This window comes from Xiphophorus hellerii, chromosome 15, assembly GCF_003331165.1.
Source record: "Xiphophorus hellerii strain 12219 chromosome 15, Xiphophorus_hellerii-4.1, whole genome shotgun sequence".
Lineage (NCBI taxonomy): Eukaryota > Metazoa > Chordata > Actinopteri > Cyprinodontiformes > Poeciliidae > Xiphophorus > Xiphophorus hellerii.
The window spans coordinates 12,370,572-12,384,502 of NC_045686.1; the positions used below are offsets into that span (position 1 = coordinate 12,370,572).

A 13,931-nucleotide genomic window follows, 5' to 3' on the forward strand; every position below is an offset into this window, starting at 1 on the left:
ACAGACCAAAAGTTTGGACACACAGTTGTGTCTGTACTGTATGTATTTAAAGTTCTCAAAACAGTTTTACATTTTGATAATAAACCAAATTTTCAGTGGGGATTGAAACATTTCAGGTGTATGTTGTCTGTATATTTATTTTCCATTCCCCACTTAATAAATGTTCTCAAATGAAACAAGTAGTCACTGTGATGCTCTACAACTACAAAAACAAGAAGCTGTTAATATATTTCCACAGTTCTGTATGTGTGTGGAGGATGCTATGTATCAGCCTGGAGCTTCATAATAAAAGTCCTACCAATGGTTGTAGATCTTTTAATTGAAATATAATTCCGTTGAACCTCAACAGATCAGCAGCAGCTGTCCAGGTTTATGTTGTGTTATTGTCAGCAATGAGGTGGTCCAGTGCCTGCATTCCTCCCCAGGCCTGCTTTAGGGGGGTTACACAGCAGCAGTTCTGCTGAGTCTGTCACTATTGTATACACAAGCACAAAACCATCCACACGCCTGTAGTGTGGATGCGTATGTGTGCAGAGACTCTCAAACACACAGAAATGCATAAATCGAATTGCTGTTTCTCACAAGTATAGCTCTCTCTGCTATTACCAGTCCATTCTTGTGAAAGATGACAGTTCATCTGAGCCACAAAGCTCTGTGAAATCGGCTACATTTATAACTAATGTGACAAACGTGCACACGTACGTGGATACACACACATAAAACTTCTTTTTTTCTGCTTTGTTTTCAATCCTCTTTGTTGTGTTCTCCAAATTTTGTCACCCTTATTGCAGCTCTAAAACTTGCGCTATAAAATTCCACACATAACTTACAAAAGCTCGTCTTACACTTGAGGCATTGCCGTCCATCTGTTTGAAATTTTATATCAGAGTGCTGCCTGATTGCTAAAGGGTGAACACTGGAATAACTGTCTGTTTCTGACATACAGTTTTCTGTAGAACGTAAAGCACATTACAAGGTAGTACATGTCTGAGCTGTGGGTTTGTATGCGTGTTTTAGACACAGAGACTTCCCTTCAGGAACCTCCCCATCAGTTGGTAATGTGCAATGATAAATGAGAATCTAATCAATATGCATTAGGAGTGATCCCTACGCCCTCTCGCAGCCCTCTGGCCACTGCAGTGGACGGACAAAGTCAACATCATTTAGCTTTAGCAGAGAACTGCTTGTCTTTAACCCACGACGTTGAATCATCCGCCTGTCAGATATTGTGCTTCATTTGAAAATCTACACAGTTATTAATTAGACATGGCAGGCCAAAGATCGAGTAGAATTTAAACACAATAATAAATTGTGGCCAATAAAACCATATAAAGCTACCTCATGCATAGTGCCTCACACATGTTAACTTTTTCATGTTTTGTCACTTCACAGCCTCAAACTTCAGTGGACAGTGATTTCAGTTTTAGGTGATAAACCTACACAAAGCAGTGAATAATTATGGAATGAAAAAAACATTTTTATATTGAGCATCTTGTGTTAATCCTTTGGTATTGGCCATTTTTCTTTGCAAGATAACTCATATTTGCTCCAGAGCATCTTAGACTGAATTGTGTTCAGATGAATTTGCTTTAATCTAAACCCTTGTATTGAGTTTCTGGCTGTATTTCAGTGTTCTTGTCCTGCTGAAAGTTATCCTGGTTACTGCCTTCCTACACAAGTACGCTCGATTCAAATCTCACTTCTTAGCTCTGTCTGGGCTTTCTCCTATTCACTTGGATTCCTCTGATACAATTTCAACCGGGGCTAATCAGCAAATGGAAGTAAAAGTCATGAAGGATGACATCGATTTTCTACGTTTTTAGAATTGCAGTCTGCCTGTTGTTTTAGTAATGCCAGTGGCGGAAATGAACAAAGCCATTCAGTCCACATTGGTCATGCTTCCAAATATTGAATTAACAACCCCTTCATTCAGCTCAGCACTTCCCTCTTTGCAGCAGAGGACGGATGTTTACAGGGCAGGCAATTTCCATTAAGCTTCTCAGTGTTGAACTTGCACATCACATTTGTCACGGTCAAACATTAGCAATTGGGTAAAATTTAAAACGTCAACAGAGTCCACACCTACTGGAAGCAATAATTTTTCAATAGCCGAGAGTCCTGACCCTCTGTACAAAGCTAATAGCATAGAACTGCTGACTGGTTTTTACCAGGCTAGCTAAAAGATGAACTTCCACCAATCTCCAAGCCTTCTGCTGGTTCTCTTCTAGGATAAAGGCTTTTGAACTTCACTCATTTTCGGTCAACCTTAAACATCTTCTCTGTCCTTGCAGAAGAAAGGCATCTGCAGAGCATTGTGCTACCACCACAATGTTTCAATGTGGGAATTATGTGTTCAAGGAAATGCGCGGTGCTTGTTTTCCTCCACATCGAGAGGCTGTGTCCTCTACATGGCTTGGGGCAAAGTTCAGTTGGGGATTTCTTATAGCTTTTTTTTCTACACCATTCCTCAAAGTTCATATTTGAGGGGTGCATAACTAACAGATTCTCCTGCATGAGTTTTCTATCTCAGCAGCTCCTTCAAAGTTAGCAAGGGCCACTTGGACGCTTCTCTGTTTAATGCTTTCCTAATCAGTGATGCATTAGATATTAAAAGTCAAGTATATTGTTTTATAACCTAGCCTTCTCTAAACTTCTTCACAACTTTATCTGTGACACATTCCTTGGTCATCATGAGTCTGTTTGATCATTAATGTTCACTAACAAACCAAAAGCTTAAAAAAAATCCGCTTGATTTCTACTGAGATGAAACACAAGTGGACTTCAAAGGCAATTTTTTTCTTCGGGTTTCATTCAGAGGTGTCAGATTGTAGAACACATTCCAAACTTCTCCAATTTGTATTTGTAAAACAATTAGAAAACCCATCTATAATCTTACTTCTAACTTGGATTTGATTTGACTTGGAAAAAATGTAATATTGTTTGCGAAAATATCCCCATAAAAGTGAACTGATGCTCACAAGACTTGCAGAAAATGTCAGTTTCCTTTGTTACAATGAGTACAGCCAAGACTACAATAATGTCATTCAAGCAAACATCATCTTACCACAAACCATATACTGTAGATCTACATCTGTAAGACATTTTGACATTTGATTGTTATAATGGGAATGATTTGTTTTATGTTTTAAGTGGTAAGAGACAGGCTGTTGCTATTTTACATTTCCACAATATTATGAAATATTTGAATGAAAGAAGGAATTTTAGTTCTTGTGATTTTTTTTTGTCAGCAGGAATGCATTTCATCAGGCTGTCTAGCAAGAGACAGTTTGGTACTTTAATGTGTCACTGAGTTTAAAATGCTGCATTCTGTTGTCCTTAATTTTGTATCAATCTTCCATTTTATTATAAGTTGGTCAGCATGCTTATACATTTTTGGTTGTGCATGTCTTCAGCTTGTGCTGTCTTTCACTGCTCTGAATTGTTCTGGCTCTCACACAGATGCCCACTCTTCCAGTTCTGTTTGCTAGTTCCAGTGCACTCTTCCACTTTCTGTCTTGGCCTTCTTTCTGAGGGTGAAGCTCAGCGCTGTTCCCCCCGCGTTTGTTTGGACGTGTGTGAGAGGATGGTTGTTTGCGTCTCTGCTACCCACCTGCATTGTCACATCCCCCCGCCCCCAGGATGCATGTGCTGTCAGTTTCTGTTCAACAGCACTTTTCTTTTTCTACGGTTTCGCTTTTGTCTCTCTTGTTCCCACCACACACACACACGAATATTGTCCATGTCCCTATTGACTGTGAGGCAGTGCTGTGCTCGTCGCTGTGCCATTTTTTTATTTTTTTTATTTGAGCTCCCTCCCCTCACTCCTGGTGCTTTTGTTTTTTGTTCTTGTAGTTGCAGGACCCCCGCATGTATGATCAGGTCTATAGGTACTTAGACCTTCCAGGGCAGGTATGTGAAAGAAAAAATAACTGATTATTTTTGAAATGTGTGTGATTTCTGCTTTAGCAACTTGCTGCTTCATTTCTGTACAGCTCTGTGTTGAAGCTCTTCATACATTAGTATTGGGGACAGAGTGCTGATAATTCAGGCAGATATTTCATTATTATTCAGTATTTTGATTGAGTTGATCGATGAGCACTCCCTGTTTCCGATTTTTTTCCCTTTCTTTCTTTACTGACTGCTTTTAAAAAAACTGATTTCTATCTTTGCATATCTAAATAAACAAGCTTTCTGATTAACACAACTGCAATGGTAGTTTTAAGCAAGACAAAAGTCACACATACTTTTGAGCGTAAGGTTATATTTGAAAGGCTTCCCAGCATTTAGAATAATAATAACTGTGATTCTCTTTCTGTTTATAAGCCAGGCTCTAAATCTCAGTGTTGCTTGTTGTTTGTATGTAAAAAGCTTTAACTGTGTGATTTTTATTTTTTCGTTATTTGACATATTAGATATGATCAAATCTACCAAATAACTAATTTTTGGTTTGTTTTTCTTCCTCTCATCTTCTTTCACTCATCCTCATCTGCTGTGGCTCTGTCCTCCATTTAAATCACCCCCCTCTCACTCATCTTGTACCCCCATTAATTTCCCTCCCGTTGTTTCGTTCTGCCCCTCCGTCGCCCGCTACTTAATAGCTGAAGGCAATCGACCGTCCACCTGAGCCAGAGAAGGTGCCACGGCAGCCTCACGATCGGAAGAAGGAGTGGCAGAAGCTGGCGCTGGGGGCGGAGCTCGCCCAGGACGCACCTGAGGACAAGCACAGGGAGGCCAACGGATCCACTGGTTACCACGATAGCAGGTGAGTGCAGGATGCATTGTTTCCAGCTGTAAAGTCTCCAGTGATGGAAACAGTGTGTGAAGGGTCCCTGCAAAATCTGGAATAGTGCGAGCGAGTAGTTTTACAGCCTAATAAGTATCCATCCATCTATTCACTCTAAGATGAATAGGCGGATGGATACTTTATTCTTTAAAATAGGCATTAATGGATTCAATAAACCTGAATATTTGAGTCTGAAAACATTTAATGCAAAAGGTGCGTGAACCTTGAATATGGCTTCAAAACATAACTGTTTTTGAAGCAGGTCTAATTAGACCTGACCGTAGAGTGTAAACCATCAATGACTTAGTTAAATTAACATTTGAAAATAGGTTCTGCGTAATATATATGTATATAATATTTTCTACAAACTTTATTATGGCACCAAAGTGCATTCCTACTAATGTCCAATAATTTCATTTCAGATGTATGCAATTAAGATTGAATGTAAATATGTTGCTTTCCTGGACGCATCAATACCACAAATACTAGACAGAAAATCTTTCCTACAAAGATGGTTGAGAATAGATTTCATGTAAATTGATATGACAATGCTGCCTATGTATTGATAAATTGAAATAGTGTCTATGAAGGGCAGATGTATTTTATGTACAGCAGCCTCGTGTTTAGAAACTGTTACAGCTGCTGCGGCATATTAATGCTTGTACGTAAGAAATACTTTTAATTTTCATCAGCTTTATACAGAAACTTGGAAACTCATACAGACCTTATCTTTTTCACATGTTGTCACTTTCCAACCACAAACTTCAAGGTATTCTATTGGAATATAATATGACACTTACAGAGTAGAGCGTGGTGATGAAATGGACTGAAAATTTTGTTCATTCTTCTTCAGTCTGATTGGATAGAGAGCATCTGTGAGCCACTGCTTCCATGTCTTACATCAAATTCTCAGTTGGATTTAGATCTGGACTTTGACACTACAAACTCTAGAAATCTGGTCGTTAACTGGAGAGTGATTGTTAATTTTTGAAAGAAAGTGAGGTGGAATGCTATAGAAATGTCCCCGAAAAACAGCACCCCTGCCCTACCCAACTGAGAAGTTTGGTGGTGGCTGCATCATGCTCTAATGATGGTGTGGGGAAAAAGGTGAGAGACATTTGCAATTGTAATGTAACAAAAACAGAAAGATTAAAGGGTATAAAATATATATATATATATTTTTTTAAAGAACCGGGATTTCTTTTGTCTCTATTCACAAAAACTTACGTGAGAAATACTTACACAATGGTGGGTGGGATGTAAAAAATGGGCCAATAAAATAAAAATGGTGTTGATGATCATAATGAGTGCTTTTTTTTTCAGAACTGCCCTGTACATGGAACATCTGGACGGGCACTTCTCGCTCGCAGCGCTGCCCTATACCCAGATGAACGAGCTGCTGAACCGCACTGGGGACAGAATGTATTCCCGACCCCACGACCCTCCTCCCCCACCTCCTCCTGGGCACCCACTGGGTGAAATCAAGCCCCCTTCTGTGATCAGGTCGGCTCTGACGTTTGTGCAGAAGTTTGTTTTTAATAACTGCACTCATACAAATACAATATATATCGGCTTGTTCACCATTTTATATTCTGGTTTGTCAAATTAAAGATTTATTTTTACGCCACGGAAAGCCTGGTTGATAGGGACTCTCCATCCATGGAGAGTGGATTTTGCTGGTCAAAGATGAAGGGCATGATCAATAGTTTAAGGCCATAGAGCATATTAACTGCTGGTTTTCTGCTTCTACTGCTCTTTTACGGATCAGACGGATTGATCAAACACAACCAAAATTTTTCTTTATTTTTTTTTTCTTTCGCAGTTGTCCACAAGCATTCTCCTGCTTTGTCTCATTTCACACCTGTCCTGCATAAAAGCTTATTTACCTCTCAGCATTTGCTTGACGTCTTGCTGTGTTGTCTTCTTCATGAATTGCCATTGATGTGCTCTATGTCTCACTTTCACCTCCCTCAGTTTTCATTCGAGTGTGTTTGTAGAAAATATGCTCTATGCTATTTTCTGCCTCTTGCTGGGTTTTTTTTTTCTGCAGTGCAATTTTCTCTGCAGGAGGAAACATTGTGAGCTTTTCCATCTTTGTGTTGCAATGTCGTGGTCCACAGCTATATTTACCCTCACAGCTTCAGCGTCGGTGAATGGCCAGCATGATTAGCATTCTGTCTTTAATGTTGGTAAATGCTGATGGAAGTCTGATAACAGTGGGGAGTTTAGAAAGGATGCTGCTGAAATGATTTCTCAGTCCCCGTTGCTCATGCATTATTGCTCATTTTTAATTAAGAAGAGTTGTGATTTAGTTGAACAAAACAAACAAAGATGTTGACATTTGCTTCCTCCCAAAGGAAGGATTTTAGTTTTCCCAAAGCATATAATCAGTTGATTGAGCTGGATTTTCAAAATTACACTGATGATGTAATCAGCTGCAGTCTGGTTACACGGCCCGAGGGTCCAAGTATTCCTCCAGCTTGAGCTCCTTCAGATTTTATTATGGCACAGCCACACATTTCAGTGAAGTTTATTGGGATTTCACGTGATAAACGAACATAAAAGAGTGCGTAATTGTTAACTGGAAGGCAAAAGATCTGAGGTTTAAAAGCAAGTACAAATAAAACCTAGATTTGCATTCCCTGATCTTTTGGGGTATGCCTCTAACAGCTTTGCACATGCAGAATCAAACATTTTTGCACCATTCTGTCTTTGCTATCTCAAGTGTTTCATAGCGTCTAAGAGGATTTTCCGCCAGGTCTAATCGAATGTGAACAGCTTCTCTTTCCATGCAAGAAAATGCAACTTCGTCCACAACCTGCCTGCTGTGTTCTTTGATCTTCATGATGGTGTTTTACAGAACAGCTATATTTATACCAAGATTAAGTAAATACAAATGCTTTTGGATACACCAAGTTTTATTTATCTGTGTACGAGGGACAGAACCAGATTTTTATTGGTAAAAAAATTTGGGTCGCTAACTTAGAATTGATCTTCAACATAAAATCCTAGCAAAATATGTTCCAGCCTGCAATTGTAAAATAAAAATAGAAATTTTAAAAATTAATGTGGGTACATTTTGTGAGAATGTTTGGGAATCTTGATGCTTAGTTACATGATTCACTGTAAAAAGTCATATATTAAAGATGAACTGTATGTAAGGAAAGGAACATCTGCTTTAGGTGTCGGTCTAAATAAACCACATCCTTGTTTTTCACCTCCCTTCAGCTCAAGTTCAGGTTTCTCCGACAGCAGACCTCAGTCCCCAGCGAGGACGGCCGGCCTCAACTCCAGCACTCCTCCTCCACCGCCACCCCCTCTCCCACCACCTCCTCCTCCTTTGCCCTCCATGGGCCTGCGAGGCGCTGCTCCTCCTCCCATTCCTCCTCTGCCAATCCAGCATCAGCCTCCAGCCATCCCTCCTCCCCCTGCTCCGCTCCAGATCGCGCCTGGGGTGCTCCACCCGGCACCACCGCCCGTCGCGCCACCACTCCACTCCTTATCCCCGGCCCGCCTCCAGCACGGCCAGGACAAGGGCCTGAGTGGAAGCTCTGGGACCCTGTCAGATGGCACCATCCTGCCCCCTCCCCCACCACCACCTCCACTGCCACTCCCTGGAGTTCGAAGCTCGTCACCTTGTCAGTCGGGCCCTCCACCTGTGCCGGCCTTTCCCTCAGCAGGAGCCATGGCTTCCCCGCCTCCTCATGCCATGCACGATGTGGGCACCAAGAGGCACCATCCATCCAATCTGCCACCAATCAGCGACGCACGGAGCGTGCTCTTGGAAGCTATCAGGAAAGGTCAGATGTGTTTCATGGACAAAACTTGCAAATCTGTGCAATTACAAGTTATTTCTACTTTTCAGAGCTGCCAAATGTTCATCCAATTATTTTACACTAGTTACATTTTGAAATATATAACTATTGTACAACTTCTCCTTCTCAATTGTGTTAAATATGTAAAAAAATAAAACTAAATATGTAAGAAAGTGAGAGAAAAGCAAGCATAGACCAGCAAGGACCAAAGCTGCAAAAAAAAAGGATGATGTGCCTGAAACGCTGAATGATCAGTGCATAACACAATGCTTAGCTAACACTAATATATTGATAGCAAAGTCTTCGGCTCAAATTTGAGTCAAGTGAAAACCAATTGAAATTACACATTCATGTCATGTGAAATTGCAGATTTTCTTCTTATAATGGACAGACCTTTTTTCAAGAGCCAACAAAACTAGATATAAAGATCATTATAGAAATTTCCCTGCTTAGTATGTCTAGATAGCTCTACTAGTTTCTGTTTCTTACCCAAAGAGAAGTTATACTTTTAATCTTGAAATGTCTTTAATTTACAACTAAAGTTCTTTATTCGTTTAGCTGAGAGTCTGCATTTTGCTGCGACCATTCTGTGTCCAGATACTGAGGTTTCCTCCTAATTTCCTGCTGCAGGAATCCAGCTGCGAAAAGTGGAAGAGCAGCGAGAACAGGAGGCTAAGCACGAGCGAGTTGGGAACGACGTGGCCACCATCCTCTCTCGGCGCATCGCCGTGGAATACTCTGACTCGGAGGACGAGTCCGAATTTGATGAAGGGGACTGGATGGAATGACAGAGAGCATTGGGGGAGGGGGGAAAGAGATTCGCTGGTGGTTGATGGTAAAACATGTTCAGGTGCCCCACGCTCCATCAGCGCTCCTTGGCTCGCCATCAAAGAAGAGGAGGCTTTTGGTCACCCCCATTTCCACAATAGAGCTTCCTTTTTGTTTTATCTCTTCATATCTCTGTCTCGTTGTAGTTTGTTTTTGGTGGAGAGGCTCCACTCCGCTCTCATTGGACTGTCAAGTGTTTCAAGAGTTTTTTTTCTTTCTTTTTTTTATCCTTCATTTATTTTTGCAGTAATAATTCCTGGTTTATATCATCTTTACTGGTATACATGAAAATGGCATTTTGAATAATGACTTTTTTGTTTTTTTTATCTGTTCAGTAGTAATGTTGGACAAAAAGAGAAGGAAAAGTGAAGTCATGTTTCTTGTTTCTCAAGTTCTCCTATATGATTTTGCCACCTGGTGGTGGAATATGGCATTGAGTGAGTGCTGCTTTTGTTTTATTGTCTTTTATAGTCTTAAAACATTTATTGATTTAGCAGGCCAGTAGTTTCCAGTACTGAGCACTACATGAACAGTTTAAACACCCGTTGGGTTGTGTTTTTTCTTTTCTTTTAAATCAGAACTGACGTTACCGCAAAAACAGACAACCGTTTGTTTTAAAGTGAAGATGACGAAGCAAATGGCTGCTGTGACGACGTGTGCATATCCATCCTTTAATCCAGGGGAAATGTTTGACAAGAGGTTGCATTTTTCTGTCTGTCCAGGTTCTATGGAGCCACTTCTGCCATTCCTGACCTCTTTAAAAAAAATAATGGAAATGTCACAAAAGAAACACTAAGCCATTGATTTTTTTTAAAGTAGAATACAAATTTTTCATGACTCTGGGAGTGATTTTTTTTACTCTGAAAGTGAATCAGAGTTCCTGCCTTTCTCATTGTTCAGTGTGCACGAACCAGAGCAACACCAGGTACGGACCATTAAGTCTTACAGAAGAAAGCTTTTCTGTCAGATCCTCTTCCCACTTTAGTATGTACCTGCCCACCAAACCGCAGAGCTTTTCTCGTTTGCTTCTGCAGCTGTTGTTCAGAGGAAAATCTGCACACTGCTGACTTTGCAAGATCTAAAACAGAAGAACGTGTTATGCCTTGATTTGACTCATTGCAAAATAAATGTCTGTCATTGCTCTGAGTTTGTTTTTTTTTTTCTTCTTCTTTTATGCATTTTTTTCAACTTGCCTTATTGTTCGTACAAAACGTATTATTGAGTTGATGAATGTATTGTGCTGTTACTACTTACTTGCCTGCGCTTGTTTGGATTTGCTGTTTCTATGTTTTGGGGCACAACAGAACAGAAACCCTGGTTTAAAGTAAAATTGAAAAAGATGAGAACGTTACTGTATATCATAACTTATGTAACTGTTGACTGTAACAGTTTGCTTGAATTAATAAAAATCTAATGTTATGTTTCTTCCCCATACTCTACATGCCTCTTTTTAAGCTCAGTTTCACATTTTTACAAAAAAATCTGCTCTGACACTTTTAATTATTCTAAAGCTTCCAGTAGACCAGAGGAACATGGAAAGGGATATTGTAGAATATTTTTAAATGAGGTTCTGTAAACTTTGCAGAACCTCAATTCAAAATCTCTAAGCAATCCATTTAACAGAGATTGCTTAGTAATCAGTAATCTTACAGGTTGCTTACAGTCCAATAATTTTATCAACATTGGACTCTAATATGAAAATTATTTGAATAAAGAGATTAAATAATATAGATTCGAATTTTGAATTGCAGCAGCTTAAGCATATTTGGTTCTTGATGTACCTATTTAACCACAATTAATTGCATAACTTTAGTTTTCATGGTAATAAAATATATTGTATAATTTATTTAGCCAAAAATCACCATATAATTATTGTCAGTTGCCAGGAAAGATGGCTAAAAGCCTTAAATTTAAGGGTGGAGCTAATTTAATTTGTTAGTTATTGTTTATTTTTTCAGTCAACCAAAAAAAAAGATCACCTCAATTGTAACTCACGCTAATTTGCTATCTCACTCTTGCTATGTGGGCGTATAACATTGGATTTAAGTATTGGTTCGTAAAAGGTTTAAAATGCCGATACAAAACAAAATTTAAAAATACAAGCAATACAAACTAAGCACAATGCTATGAAGTTGATTAAAAGATGGTGAGTGTATAGTTGATCCATTTTTGCCTTGAGTTTGAAATTATGCCTAAATGAGCTTCACCTTGTGAGGCTTTAAAAGTCTGTTTAGGGTTGGATAATTGCATACTTCACACAAAAAAACATTGACTGCATAAAGATATCATTTGTAACATGAAATGGTATGCAGCCCCCAATTAGTCTAAAGGAATGCAAGTTTACTCTGCAGTTTAAGTTTTAAAATAGTTTGTGAGTTTCTAGCCCGCATGTGGAAAGACTATAAACCTTCTGGAAAACCATCACGATCTGGACGAATGAGGATCCCCACAGACATGCTGACAAATTTCGTCCTCATCCAGTCTTAAATGCCACCATTCTAAACTTCAAAAGCATTTCTCTGACTGTACATATGGGTAAATTTTGGGTTTGTAGCTATTACTGTATTTGTTGCCAACTTTGACTGACTTGCACATTACTCCCATCTTTCCCACTCTTATGAATGCTGAAGAGAAATTTTCCTAAATATCCATTTGTATCCCAGAAGATGGCAAATTATGAATACTGCAGATTATCAAAGAGAAGTTCGGTGAAGGCACATCTTGGTCTCCAGTAATAACACATGTAAGAAATCGTCTGTCTCTTTGGTTCGCCAAAGTTAAAGACGCCAGTGTTAACATAAAAAAAAGTTGCTGCTCTTTGTGCTGTCACGCTCATGCATTATCTTGTGATTCTCATTCTGTTCATCTTTTCACATCTACTTTAGGTGTTTCTCTCCCCTTATCAAAATGCGTCCAATGTTTTCAGCTATCCTGTGACTTCTGCTATTATCATTTTTGTCTTTTCCCAGCGTCCTGTTTAGAAATCATTCATTCAACATTTTAACACTCATCACAGTGTGGCATATCACATCTGCACTTGTCAGCTTCAGAACCGCGTACATAAAAAAAAAAAAAAATCCATTGTGAGGAGATCTCACTGCGGTTTGTTGAACGCTGACATGGTGCCAATTAAAAAAAAGTGAGATTATGTGTGTCTAAAGACAAGTGATGAGAAATATCAGATTGCCACATGCAGTTTAGTATTCTACTCATGATACAATGAATAATATTTTCTAAAATTAGCAGACTTGAAACTGACAAATCAAATTATCGCTGGTTAACTTTAGCATTCTCTGTTACTGGAGGGTGATCACAAACACCTGGGAAAGTTGTCTCTAGGGTTCTGGAAATAGCTGTGCATTCCAGCTGTTGCACCATAAAGGCAGGAGTCTAGCTTTAGTCAGGGCCTTGGAAAAGTGAAGTAAATCTTTCCTCTATTAGATTTGCTGAGGGAGTCATCAAAGTTTTATTGTCCATCAGCTTGTCTTCAATGTTGAGTCTGGTGTGTCTAATTTTCCTCCAGATATTACCACATAGATTCCTTATGAGATTTAGATCAGAGCAGTTTGCAGGCCAATCAAGCATAGCAATTTTCATTAAAGTGTGTATAAATATTTTTGGAAGTGTGGGAAGGTGCTAAAATTCCAGCTGGAAAATTAAATCAATATATACTTAATGCTAGTCAGCAGAGGGAAGCATAAAATCTTTTAAAAGTTTCTGGTAAAAGTCTTAATTGGATGTAACCAGCAGATCACCCGACTCATCAAATCCTTCCTAAAAACTTCACATGGTCCCAAGAAGCATCAGTCATCAAATTAAAAGACACACATGCTTGAAATATATCACTCTGACTGTTATGAATCCATATAGTTATCACTTTTTTTTGAATTGCTACTGAAATAAGTAAGCTTTGTTTGAGAAACCCCTTTAAATATATTTCCTCTGGTCTGAGAGCGTCTCAAGATCACCCAAGAGGAGATGGAGAGTATTACCTGATAGAGCGACGTTTGGGTTTCCTTTTTGAACTTGATATCACATTAAGTAAGTAAGTGGATTTATGGATCTAAAATAAACAATGTTGTTTGTTAAGGTGACTTAATATAAAGGTAAATAAAGAAGAAATCAAAAACTATCACCCAATATTTCTTAAGTTTCTTTTCTGTACATTTCTCAGAGTTTAGTCACATAAGAAGCAGTTTTAAATTTTAAAAACAATCTGATCACTCATTAGCGTCGCATTACTTGTTTTAAAAAGGTTGCTGGATTGTATGTGATAATTTAATTTCTATTGAACGTTTTTTTGCAAACATCTTAATCGAATTTATCCTGAGTGGATAACATGCAAACTATCTTCAGAGGTAATTCCTCCTCTAGCACATCATTTAACCTTTTGAGCAATAGTTCTCCGTTGGGGTCTCTCCTTCTGGACCTGGTGGGCTCTGGTGACAAAAGCACCAGAGCCCACACACAGCAACACACAGCATCACCAGCAGTTTGGCATCGCC

General features: G+C 39.1%; 1 protein-coding gene across 4 annotated transcripts in view; it reads left to right on the forward strand.

Annotated features, from left to right (window-relative positions):
* The window catches only part of wasf1 (WASP family member 1), a 71,893-nt gene extending 61,033 nt beyond the window's left edge, over window positions 1-10,860 (forward strand). For 3 of the 4 annotated variants that reach the window (XM_032585222.1, XM_032585224.1, XM_032585223.1), the window contains 5 exons: window positions 3,853-3,909; window positions 4,599-4,762; window positions 6,107-6,286; window positions 8,012-8,583; window positions 9,229-10,860. In XM_032585222.1, coding sequence (XP_032441113.1) covers window positions 3,853-3,909; window positions 4,599-4,762; window positions 6,107-6,286; window positions 8,012-8,583; window positions 9,229-9,386 — 1,131 coding nt within the window. In that variant the 3' untranslated portion in view covers window positions 9,387-10,860. The remainder of the gene's footprint in view (window positions 1-3,852; window positions 3,910-4,598; window positions 4,763-6,106; window positions 6,287-8,011; window positions 8,584-9,228) is intronic. The other variant, XM_032585225.1, reaches the window with a different exon arrangement.
* Window positions 10,861-13,931: the final 3,071 nt, after the last annotated feature.